At 52.0% G+C, this 12,977-nt stretch overlaps 1 protein-coding gene across 1 annotated transcript; it reads right to left on the bottom strand.

Annotated features, from left to right (window-relative positions):
* Positions 1-308: 308 nt before the first annotated feature.
* Positions 309-6,426, bottom strand: Trib1 (tribbles pseudokinase 1). Its single transcript, XM_059247308.1, has 3 exons — positions 5,385-6,426; positions 3,179-3,471; positions 309-774 (listed from the first exon to the last, which is right to left on the bottom strand). Exons 1-3 carry the CDS (start codon positions 5,742-5,744, stop codon positions 309-311), a joined length of 1,119 nt encoding a protein of 372 aa, XP_059103291.1. The 5' UTR covers positions 5,745-6,426.
* Between the last annotated feature and the right edge of the window lie 6,551 nt (positions 6,427-12,977).

Genomic DNA, 12,977 nt, shown 5'->3' on the forward strand with positions numbered 1-12,977 from the left:
CACCTGACTATGCGGGATGGCCATACTCTTCCATTAGCTTCAAAACACGTGACACCCTCGTATCTGACGCTGGGACAGTCGTCATGGTTCATCGAGTAGCGGACACCTCTGCAGAGCAGCTCATCTGTGTGTGCGCTGCTCAAATCAAATCGCTCAGCCCAGAGAGGTGGCACCACACTGAGACCCATAGGGACAATTGTGCTCCATCTCCAAATCTGGGTGGCACCATGTAAGAGGGCCTGCCCACCATTAGAAATGGAAATGCCATGTGTGAGAATTATGAGGTTTCTGAGGGTTTTTTTTTTGGATTAGCAGAAGAAGGAACTAATGTCACTGTCCTCTTGGTACTCAGGAACAATCTGGTCCGAACTTCCTGTTTCTGAGTCAACATACCCTGGTTCCAAAACATATTCAAACCAGGGATGGAGCAAGGTCTCGGGAGCTGTGAGTCTCTCGGAAGGTTCTCGCCTCAGGAGGCTGCGGATGAGGCACCTGGCTTTGGGGGAAACATGCTCAGGAATGCAGAACTGTCCACGGCGGATTTTGGAGAAAAGGGCACTCGGGTCTGAGTCATGAAAGGGGTATCGTCCAACCAAAAGCGTATAGAGCATCACTCCAAGGCTCCAAACGTCCGCTGCCTTTCCAGAGTAGGTCCCAGTAGTGTTGAGGATCTCGGGACTCACATAGGCTGGGCAGCCATGTTTGTCCGACAGCGCATCATCTTCACCCTTGATTATGTGTGTGTCTTCCAGGCTTTCCAACCTAAGCTGGGTTCTGTGGGAGAGAAATTGAGCGATTATTTCCAGACCAGCTGCTATGGAAAAGCAAGGCCTTCCCAATAACAGTGCCCACAGGCACTAACAGCCAAGGCCGCAGGAATGTCATTTACCCCTTCATCTAGTAAGCGCTGGCTGGACCTGCAAGCACCCAAGACTAGCGATTTCACAAACCAATACAAACTGCAATAAATATTTGCAAAGTATTGAGAGCGCCCGGGGCGGAGGGGTATGATGCAAAGTCTCAAATAATATTCATGATGCTGGAGCTTGTGAGAGATATCCTAATAGGGTTACACAATGGTCAGAGCTCACATTGCGGAATGGAGAGCTGGTTTCAGAGGAAGACTGGCGTGTTCTACAAAAGCTGTCAGGGAGGAGCAAGCGTATGTATGTATCCTCCTTCCTCGGGCAAGGCCTCTGTATCCTACAGGCCACTAGTCTCTTACGATGACACTGACTGCCCAAGCCAGTCGACACTACTGCCCACACCAAGGAAACTTTGTTCACCCGAGTCCCGGCTGCAATAACCACAATGGGAAAGTTGCAAGGAATGCGTGATTACATTTATCAGGCTGCTTCACTGTTAAAGAACACGTAGCCGAGACAGAGACGTTACGCTAAGAAACACAAGAGGCTGATGGATCGGAGGACCACAGGACCCCTGAACACCCCAGGGCTGCAGATCCATGTACACTTTATCCTATATGAGAGTCTCTGTTTTGTGGCTAATCATTGTGGAAGAAGTCAATGGAGAATGAATGTGAAGGAAAGGACAGAAACTTAGCCTATAATGGAAAGAAACTGTAGTCTAGAAGACCTTCGGTCAGAGGAACTCTTACGAAGCTGCAGGTGCCTCCTTATAGAGAACCAGCCACCCACATCTCCTAGCTCCTCCACAGCCATGTAGGGCACCTCTAATATCCGGTGCCTGCTTCTCCGAAACAGGCCTATTTCTGTAAGTCACTTGTTGTGAAGTTACACGCAAACATTTGGTCAACTCCTTTTCCTCTCAAAGGTCTGGTGGTTTCTTTCTTTCTTTCTTTTTTTTCTGTCCCAGTCTTCCTGTTCCCTGGAGTGTAGTATACATGTGCTAACTTCGGTCTGTCCTCAGCATGACCTCCGTGTTATGTAAAATACCCATTGGTTCTGTAAACGGAAAATATGACTCAACCCACCCTGCCTGCCTCTGATTGGCTCCTGTAGTACTAAAACCCTGCACCTGTGCTGGTTACATGAATAGCGTCAGCCTGCCGTTGCTTAACCCTCGGGTTACCAAACCCTATGCCCATGACACTGGCCTGTGCAATGCAGATTTCAAAAGCCAGTGAGGAGGTGTGTAGCACATGTTTCAAAAAAAAAAGGCATCACCATTATTATCAAAGAAGCACGTTCCAGGAACTGAACACTTCTTCACGGCAAACAGTTTGCTCCTCTTTGCTAATCGGTATGTTTCAATAGTTAGTGCAAGGTCAGATACAAACTCACACTTTGAGGACTTTTTAGGGGGCCCTGGAGTTAAAGGTAAAAGTGAACAGGTAGGGCAAGCCCTGGGTCACTATATTCAGCAAAGTAACTCACTCCCACAGGACAATCCTCCAGTCTACATCTTCCTACCACAGATGCAGACTGTCTACAGAATGAAGTATGATGTATCTCGCACAGCTTCCTGAATTCTCTTGGTGAAACCTCCACTTCAAATCTTAATGTCTCCTTATTCCCTTATCGAGCACATCTCGTCCTTTATGAGGTAAGCCAAGGGCTATATTTAGCAGTGCATGCTAGCCAACTTCCATTTATTATTCAATGTGGTTATTTTCTGAAGATGGAGCTGACGAGATGACTAAAAACTCACCAGAGAATGTGAGCAAACTATTGCGGGGCCTGGGGGGGCGGGGGGGAGTGCCCAGACTGAAATAGAGCAGGAATGCAGTGTGATAGGGATGGCTGGAATTCTGCAAAACCAACAGCCTAACTAGCTCTGTAATGCCTTCTAGGTACAGGAGAGCGCCACTTGACGGGAGCAAGGATTTGACCACCTTTTGCAGTTAATATATTCCAGGACAGGTGAACACCTTTTTCCCCCCAGAAGTCTGACCTTTCTGACAAGAGGAAATAAGCCTGAGCCAGGGACAGAAGCAGGAAAGGGCATCTGGTCATCAGGCAGTATCCACAAAAACACCAAGGTGTCTCTAGGCTTCGCTACACTCCATCCAATAGAGCAGAGAATGAACCAAGCTTGACCATGAGTTTCCAGAAGCAGGACTTAATACTAAACCAGGAAAGACCCGAGCCCTAGAGTTCAGCTTGCACCTAACTGCGTGACCTGTACCTTTATTTTTTAGTATTTATTTTATTTTTGGTTCCAAGAGGCCACAAGAGGTGCTGTGGCAGCTGCTCACCTCTCCTCCGTGGAGAAGACGAACTTCCTAAGCTTCAGATCCCCCAGCACAATGGCCGACTGGTGGCAGTGGGCCACGGCCGAAACAATCTGCTTGAAGAGCCGAGCGGCCTCCTCTTCCCGAAGCCGTTTCCGGCTCCGCACATAGGAGTGCATGTCCCCAAAGTCCTTCTCGAAGAAGACATAGGCCTTGCTCTCCCCGAGGATCACTTCCACGATGCCAGTAATGTTCCTGTGCGATGGCAGCTGGATGTAAGGCCTGATTTTGTCCTGGTAGTGTTTAATGGGAAACACCTGCAGAGCAGAGAGAGAAAGCGACCTGTTTAAGGGACAGAAAGTCAGGGGCTGCCTGCCTCCCAGGTCCCACATGAAGCTACACTGAAGTGTTCAACTTTTGAATACTCCGTTCTCTCTACCATAGCTCCAGCTGCTATGATACCCTTGAAACTCTGGGCTAGCAACTTCCCAAGTCCCATAGGATGATTGGAAGAACCACCTTCTACACATGCTTTTGTCTTATAGGGGCCATCGGCTCCTGGGAACCAAGCCCAGCTCCCTGATACGGCTCTTCCTAACAGATGATGCTGTATGTAACTAATGGAACGTATCCCCCCAGCATCCCTAAGGGCGAAAAGCAACAGTTAAACATTGCATGCGTCTCCTGCAAACCCAGAAGGCTCAGCCCAGCACAGTCAAGGAACTTGGTGACTTTGCAGCCTCCAAGGGGAAGCAGAGGCAGCCAACAGGAGGAGCTGTCATTAGTCAGAAGGAACCGATGACTTGGGGGGGACAGACTGACACGGCAGCCTTAAGCAACCTGCCTATGGTTGTGACTCAGGTGGAAGCAGCCTTGAGTTACCTTTCTTACAGGAGGGGATGGGCACCTCTGAAAGGCCGTTTTTTCATGTTTGTTTACACGCCCGCCCCCCCCCCCCCGCCCTATTGCCCCACCCCCAGAATGGGTAGCAAATCCTCTGAGAAGCTGCTGGTCTCTTTAAGGGCCTTTTGTTCAGTCCGGTTACTCATATCCTAGACGCAACTGGAAATGGTGACACACGGGCTGTCACCATCTGGATTCAGCTATTATCTGCTCGGAGGAACTGGAAGGGGTTGCACAATGTCCCAGACCCACCCCACCTCTGAGGTGGCTGCTCTGGTACCAACTGGGGGTAAAAAAAAAAAAAAAAAAAAAAAAAAAAAAAAAAAAATCCCTCTGCTGCCCTCTCCCCGCGCCCCATCCACCCCGCCACACAAGTTTCTCTCCCAAAACTGTTCTCATCCACCAAGAAGAAAAGAGTTTCTTTCTCTGGGCTTGACCACGCATCTGAGATTTCACGCGGGTGGACAGTAGGTGGCAGCAGCAAGCGGGGAGTCGGGGGGGGGGGGGGGGGGCGGGTTCAGGTGAGTGGCTGAAAACCCAGGAGCTACTTTTAACTCCAGGAGAATGAAAGGAGTCGATGGGACTTCAAGGTGGGCCGGAGGTGTGAGTGTCCGGCTCACAAAGCGTCCTCGACTACGCATTCTCCAGGCGAGCCGGGCCATCCCGTATCTAACATTGCAATGAAAATTGTCGGTCGCAAACTAAAGCGAGTGGAAGCGAGCCCCTGGGAGTTTTTTCACACTCCTACGCAGGCCTGAAGCCCCTCCCAGGCTTAAGCCCCTCCACCCCCGGTCCCACTGTTCCCCTGGGTGGGCTGTATTCTGGTTCCAGAGGGAATTCAAGAACCCCCTCGGTAGAAGCCTGACACCGTCTACGCAGAGCCTATGCCATGAACCTCCGGCAAAGAGCTGGCCAGTTGCGCCAAGCCCCGAGGAGGCACCCACTGCAGGGCGTCCTTCCAGGACAGGGGGAGGAGGGGAGGGATGAGAGCAGGGCAATGGCATGGCCCTGGAATCCATTGCAATTCCAAACTTAAATGGAACGCCACGCGCTAGCTACACTGAGCGCCAAAGAAAAGAACAGAGATAAAAAAGAACTGAACCCTGCACTTCCTCTAGACCGCCGAACCCTCACCATTAACACTCCACAGGAAACCCCTCTACCTCCAAAAAGGCGAAGCTGACCAAAATGCCTCCTTATCCGACTCAACGCCCTTAATCTGCTCCGCCAAACCCAAGCGCTGGCCGGAGCGTGATCCGGGTGGCCCGGAACCCCAAGCACTTCTGTAGACCACCCAGGCCCGCAACCCCCGCCCCAGGATGCTTACCTTGCAGCGCAGTTCGCGGCCGGTGTGGATGCACAGCGCCCGGGACACATGCTCGCGCTCAGCTAGGGGCAGCAGCAGGTAGTCGGCGATGCGGCTGGGCCCGGGTGCGCTCGCACAGCTGCCGCCGGTCCCCTGCGCGGAGGGCGGAGGCTGCGGGCTGCAGGGCGAGCCCGGGGGACTGAGGTAGTCTGGGGGGCTCGAGCATTCAGAGAGGCGCGGACATTTGGCCGCCACAGCCGCCGCGTCGTCCGCGTCCAGCAGGCGTTTGGTCGGGGTACCCCGGGCAGCCGGGAACAGTAGAGCCGGACCGCGGGGCTGCGAGGCGCCGCTGAGTGCAAAGCGCACGGGACCGACCCGCATCGCGGCCCTGGCCGGAGCGGCCCCGGCTTTGTAAATCCCCGGATCCGCGCGGCGACTTCTTCCAGCCCTCGGGATGGAGTTTGCAGATGGAGCTTGGATCGGCCCCCAAGAGGAGCAAAACGAGAGCCGTTCCTGTACGCTGGGGTTGCACACGAGGACCACGCTGGCCACACGTCTGAGCCCGGGAGGCCGGTTGGGGTCCCCAGACCCCCGCAGGCACTAGGTCTAGGCGCCTCGCTGGCGGCGGGGGCAGCTATTGTTGCCGAGGCTGTGGATAGTCCAGGACGTGGAGGCGTCCCGAGTTCCCGGGTGCTGAGCCTTGAGGACAGGATTCCGCAGGCTCGGCGGCTTCAGAGAGCAAACGCACTTCCCAAAGCAATTAGTCTTGAGTAAAAGCCGGCACAACTTTTTCCGCGCCGCTCGGGATCCTGCGCGCTCCTGGGCTCCCGGCGTGTGAGCGAGCGAGCGAGACGCGCTCAGAGAGAGTGACTGAATATGAGTGTGTGTGCCGCACTGATCCCGGCCAGTGCACTCCTTCTCCTTTTCCTCCACCTCCTCCGCCTCCCAGTGACTCACGCTGTATACACACACACACACACACACACACACACACACTCACAGGCCGGGCTGTGTAAACAGTTGGGAAGCCGGGTTGTGCAATGAGGTGGCTGCGACGACTCCGGGCCCCGTCGCCCGGCTCACAGTCACCGGAGCGGAGGGAGGAGACTGGGGGGGGGAGGGGTAATGGAGTTGGAAGCTGGGACAGCGGGGGTGGCCGGAGGCCTGGGGATGCTCCCAACAGCGCGCGCCTGGGCGCAGGTGGGACCGTCCTGGGCCGTCTTGGGCGCGCGCACACACGCCCCCCGGGCTAGGCTGGGCAGCAGGCTGCGCGCACCCTACCGCAAGCCCGCTGGCTCCGCGCTGGTAGCCGAAGGAGGGGGCGGAGGAAAAGCTCCCGTGACGTCAGGGTCCCGGGGAAGTGGGCGGGAGGGGCGGGGCGGCGGGGGCGAAGCGACTGCTGATTGGTGCGCGCTCATCATTCACACAACACAATGGATCTCCAGCTCCCCGGCCGGCTCGCGCACCTCCGGGCTCCGCACCGGCAGCTGGCTGCAACCCAGCGGTCACGCCTTTACTCCGGTGGGACCTCCCCGCGGCTTTGCACTTGGGGAGCTCCCGGTGGAGCTGTGGGCGCCGCCGAGTCGCGGCTACAGCCGGAGGAAGGGGCGAGAGGGAAGGTGATGAATTCCATTATCAGTCATTCACCCCCACGCGGTAGTTCCGGGGAAGACCTGTGCGTGGTAGTGAATGTGGCTTTTTTTTTTTTTCCTTTTCCTGCCTCCTCCCAGCTCTAATCCCCAGCGTCTGTTCGCTTCCACAAATAGAACCTTCTGTTGGATGAAATAAAAGCAAACACTGGGCCTTCTGCTCTGCCTCCACCTCCACGCCCCTCCCGCGCCTGCCGCCCGCCCGGATAGCACGGAAATAGCTTCTCCAGGCTCCTGGGCCGCCCCTTCGCAGTGACTCGCAGAAAGAGCTTCCTGAGCTCCGGCCGGTGGGAAACAAAGGATGTGGGGAACTGGCGGAAGGGGCCCACGTGGCAGCCGCCAGATTCCTGTCCCCTCCCACCTCCGTACACGCCCCAGGGTCTAGGGCTCCGGTGCGGTCCAGGGTATTGGGGTATTCTATCCACCGCCAGGGATAGATAACTACCTGCATCCGGACAAGTTCGTGTGTGTGCGTTCATGAAGCATTAGTTGGTGCTCTTGAAATTGGCTTACCCTGCTCTGGAAGCAGCTTGCAGTCACATTTTGTGTTGTTAGGTGTTTTTGTGTTGTATTCTCCCCTCCTCCCCCTTTCGCAAACCAGGTCAGTTTGGAGTCCCTGGATCCTCACTCAGCATAGATTAGATACCTATTATCAAAGTCCTTTCTTGTACTTATGCTGAATAATTAATTTTCTAAAACCAGGTCAAGCCCAAGAATAAATCCTTTTCATTATTAATTCTCCAACCATTCAACAAACGCTAATTAAGCATCTCCAAGGGTTAGACGCTGGGGATTAGAAGATTTAAATTGAAACGGTAATGATAGTTGGCATCAGTCGTGGTCTTGAGAGGGGGACGGGGGGGGGGGGGGAGACAGGCTCCTTGTTCTTAGCACTTTGCACACGTTGCTGCACTTCAGTTCTATGCTCGATTTACACGGTTACGTTTTTGCCCTAGTTGATAAAGAAACGGAAGCCTAGAACTCTTAACCTCCTTGCTGTGGTCTCCTGCGTCTCCTCCTTCAAAGGCTAAGTGAAGCACACAAGCTTATTGTGCACTCATGGAGTCTCAGAAGAGACTCCAATTTGCGGAGAAAGGAACCATTAGGGAAGCCTCCATCTGCAGCGCCCTGGTCCTGGGATTATGAGTGCTGCTCAGAGGAGAGCTGTGAACAGTGGCTGGCCAGGGATGCACAGAAGGGCAGGGCAGCTCCCAGCAAGGCAGGGAGCTGAATCTTCACAGGTTGTTGGGACCAGGTATGTTTAAGAAGTTTCTCTAGGTCCGGAGGAGGTTTTCTACCTGGCCAGATGCTCTCCTGCAGGAATCTAAAGATTTGCTGAGCTGCCAGCTGGGCGTCTGTTACTGGATGATGAACCCAGTATGGTTCTGGGCATCTTAACCTGAATGTTGTACCTTCCCTTTTAAGTCTCCACAGACCATCATTGTTCCATGACACTTCAGCTAAATATGTGTCCTTTCCTACCCTGCTCAGCTCCCTGGGATGGCCTTTGAAAACTCAGTGCTCTCTTGCCTAGTATGACCAGTGGGAGGCTCTGGAAGACCATGAGCAGGTGGGAAACAGAGGAGAATTACCGGGAGACATATTTCTCCCTGCTTGGGGCATCCCGCTGTAGCAGCCTGTTTTTTGATGATCCCTCACGTTCATCCTTTTTGAGACTGAATTTTCCTTCCTGCTTGCTGCAAGAAGCTCTTTTGGAAACCGCTGTGACTGAAAAGAGTCACGTTGCCCTTCACAGAAGGCCCACATTCCAGTGTCTTTATGGTGGAAGGATAATGCCCGGGCCCTCTCGCCAGGGCCTGTACCACCTCTGCATTCCCAGTTTCCAAGTTCCCAGCTGGAGGCAGCTGAAGCCTTCTTAGACTGCAGTGAGCCCAGCTATTCCTCCTGCCCCATCCAGCTCCTCCCCTGCCTTCCACTTCCTGCATTCTGTTTCTCATTTCCAAAATGAGTACCTCCTGGGGAGCCCAGCCCGTGGCACCCTCTCTTCATGGGCCCAACTCTCACTGTAAGGATTCTGGCTACTGGGATCCGGTGATACTACCTTGTCCTCCAGTCCTAGGGTGACAGCAACTTCCTGGTGTTAAATTCTGAGTCACCCTCAGCACGATGCTTTGTTCTGTTTTATTCCTGCTTTTCCAATACCTTTGGAACCAGTTCCCCATATTAAATTCTACTGAACTTGTTGACCTGAACTCTGTTTTCTTGTGTAGCCCCTTCTCTGCCTGACTCCATCTTAGTGCAAGGCTGTATACTGAATTGCTTCAGTGAGCTTCTGAGCCATGAAACCACCCTGCAGCCAACAGCAAATACCTACTATGTGTCAGGGTACCTGCTAAGTGCTGGGGTTACAGGCATACACAAAGTAAAGCTGCCCTCTGTGGTGGTATTGTGTTCCCCAAAATATTGTGCACCCTAATAAACTTATCTGGGGTCAGAGACAGAACAACCACAATATTAAACATAGAGGATAGGCAGTGGTAGCACACGCCTTTAATCCTAGCATTCCAGAGGCAGAGATCTACCTGGATCTCTGTGTGTTCAAGGATACAGCCAAGCATAGTGACACACGCCTTTAATCCCAGAAAGTGAGCCTTTAATCCCAGGAAGTGATGGCAGATAACAGAAAGGTATATAAGGCGTGAAGACCAGGAACTAGAAGCATTTGGCTGGTTAAGCATTTGACTGGTTAAGCTTTTAGGTTTTGAGCAGCACAGTTCAGCTGAGAGCCATTCGGATATGAGGACACAGAGGCTTCCAGTCTGAGGAAACAAGATCAGCTGAGAAGTTGGCCAGGTGAGGTTAGCTATGGCTTGTTCTGTCTCTCTGACCTTCCAGTATTCACCCCAATACCTGGCCTCAGGTTTGATTTTATTAATAAGAACTGTTAAGATTCCTACTACAGCCCTCTACTCCCTTAATTCTTTTTTTTTTTTTCTTCCCACAACTATAAAGTAACTCTGGAAATTTGAACCTGATCACATCAGGCCCTGGCCAAACACTAAGGACTCACAGAGAAAATCCACAACCCATAATAGAAAAGTAGACCTGCACTCAGGTCCCCCTTCATTTTCAAGACTGTCTTCCTCATCTCCCGCTCACTGTCCTACCCATGCCTGGTCCTGGCCGGGCCCCAAACACACCTGCCAATTCACACCTCTGCACAGATGCCCATCGTGTTCCTTCCCACCAGAACCTCCTCCCTCTGCGAAGCTGATGAGCTCCAACTCATCCCAGGGAGATCACCCATGTTCCCCCAGCGGCTGCAGCACGGTGTGAATGGCATCCGAGTGCTGTGAAGTCACATCTTCTGTGACCCTTTCCACTGAGCCACATTCCCAGGAAAGAGAGAGGTCAAACCCTATTTATTCACTGTAGTCCCAGCTCAAGGTCTGTCACAAAAACAGGGGTTCAGCAAGTGGGCATGGAATGAGGGTCACCCACAGGGACTGCCAGTGATGAGAGACTGTTGGAAAAACAACAACAACAACAACAACAACAACATTTGGGCAGAGACAGGGCTGGAAACTCCATGACACATTTCAGAGTTCAACACAGAGGCCCAGAAGATGAGAGGCTGTAGATGGCCCAAGAAAGCAGGAACTTGGGTTGGGGATTTAGCTCAGTGGTAGAGTGCCTGCCTAGCAAGCGCAAGGCCCTGGGTTCGGTCATCAGCTCCGGGGGCCAGCTGGGGGAAACAAAAAAAAAGAAAGCAGGAACTTAAGCTTTGAAGCTGTGTGTGCAGGAATGGACACACAGACCACTGGCAGAGTCTGCCATCTGGTAGGGCAAGAGACAAGGGAGAGAAGTTGTCTTGATTTTGGTCCTGGAGCTTTCTTGTCCTCCGAGTCTGGACTGAACTTCCCTCCAGCTTCTCGGGCACTGACCTGCCAAGTCAACTGCTCTTTTTATACCTTGATTGCCTCACCTGTGAAAAGGGTATAAGAAAGACTTGCTTTTCTTTCCCTGCAAGGGAAACAAATAGAAGAATGAAAAGTGCTTTGGGGTAATTGGCTTGTACATAACTGTGAGCTGAGCCGGATTATGAAGGCTTGCCATAGGCCAGAATTCAAAAGACCTTTACATGAAAACCCAAGACAATGAATAAAACGTATTAGTCAATAGGATGCAAGCAGGAAGTAATTCTTCCCGGTTAAATGGTGATGTTGGCTCTGTAACAATGCCTACCACATGGTGCCAGCTCCTTTGGTACATTGGCAATGTGAGTTAGAAGCCAGAATTATCACTGATTTGGCGTGTGGGTGTGAGCACATGTTCCGCATAGCCTCAGCAGTGTACTGAGTTGACACCTGGTACTCAGTACTGGTTAAGTTGGAGGGGAGGTTGATTTACCTCTGACTTTTCAGGAACTTACTTGTTGCACAACACAAGGAAGCCCTATTGATTTTTCTGGATGAGGCTGAGCTACTGAGGCGCTCAGGCTTAATTCATTCTGGTGCAAAGGAAGGTACATGGCCCCAATGCTGGAGGGTTCTGAGTGCCCCTGCATCAAGCAGGAACATGGTGCCACCTGAAGTCCCATTTCCACCTCCCCGCTGTTGTGGAATAATATTTTAGTATACTGTAAAGATGGGTCTCTGCCTAAGGCACCTTCTGATTGGTTTAATAAAAAGCTGAATGGCCAATAGCTAGGCAGGAGAGAATAGGCGGGACTTCCGGGAAGAGAGAGGAACTCAGAGGGTTAGAATCGAGGTGAATGAGAGATGCTAGTGAGGTGCCAAGCAAGTTGGACTTACAAAATGGGAGAGGCAAAAAGCCATGTGGCAGAACATAGATGAACAGAAACAGGTTAATTTAAGTTCTAAGAGCTAGTTGGGAACAAGCCTAAGCTAAGGGCCAAACTTTATAATTAATAATACATCTCTGTGTCATTATTTGTGGGCTGGTGGTCCCAAAACAAAGTTGGACTACACCCTGTTTCTCTGCACCCAAGTCTTCCAAGCCACACAGCCTATGTGGATTGGCACATCACATTCCCTAAACCCAGATTCCAAAGGATGAATAGCAAACTTTGGAACCTATTTAGGGAAGACAATATTTCAAAAGCTGGGACAAAAATAGACACGTATTATGTTGCTACCATGTACCAGACCCTTTCCTATTGTTTGATGTTCAAAGCAATCTTAGAAGATGCTAACACCCTCTGAATGGATGCAGGACCAGGCAAAGAGAAGCTAAGCAACCTGTAGGGTGTCATGCATCTGGAAGGTGACTGCTAGAATTAGACCCTGGCTGGCAGATCCCAGATATGCTTTTTTTCTACTTAGGTACCATGCCTCTCACCAAATGAAGAGAAACGTGTTTGTTTTGAGATGTCGTCTTACTACATTGCCTGGATTGGCCTCGAACTTCTAGGTTCAAGTGAGCTTCCAGCCTCGGGCTTCTGAGTAGCTGGGACTATGAGTATGCACCAATGTGTCCAACTAGTGAAGAGGAATTCTGTCCAAGCACTTCTTTTATTATAAGAGCAGAGATCTTCGCAGGCCTTCTCCAGGCTACTATCGGGGGTAGACAGTGGACAAGAGGACAAATGAGGCTTCTACTCTATGACTGTGTCTCCTCCTCTTCCTGCCTGTGCTCCAGCCATCGCCAAACATGGGTGTCGGAGGCAGGCCCTGGATACTGAAGCTGCTGTGTCCAAACCCCAATCGCACACACCCCATTGTCCATTGGCTCTTAGCCACACATTGATAACAGGTCACCTAAGGCCAGAAAAAGACTCCCATGGCTGAGTATGGTCAGTGGTCCATCTTATAATCCTAACACTCTGAAGGCTGAGACAGAAGCACAGATCTAGCCTGGTCTATAATAGCCAGACACTATCTCAGAAAGAAAAAACCAACCCCTCACCCCACCCCACCCCTGGTTGAGGTTGTAAGGATTAGTGGTACAGTGTCTGCCTGCCATGCATAAGGCTCTGGGTTCA

This window comes from Peromyscus eremicus, chromosome 20 (genome assembly GCF_949786415.1).
Source record: "Peromyscus eremicus chromosome 20, PerEre_H2_v1, whole genome shotgun sequence".
Classification (NCBI taxonomy): Eukaryota; Metazoa; Chordata; class Mammalia; order Rodentia; family Cricetidae; genus Peromyscus; species Peromyscus eremicus.

Coding starts and splice junctions, on each gene's coding strand:
- Trib1 (XM_059247308.1), bottom strand. CDS start 5,744: ATGCGGGTCGGTCCCGTGCGCTTTGCACTCAGCGGCGCCTCGCAGCCC. Junction 3,472..5,384: donor GCCGCGAACTGCGCTGCAAG/GTAAGCATCCTG, acceptor TCTGCTCTGCAG/GTGTTTCCCATTAAACACTA. Junction 775..3,178: donor GTCTTCTCCACGGAGGAGAG/GTGAGCAGCTGC, acceptor TCTCTCCCACAG/AACCCAGCTTAGGTTGGAAA.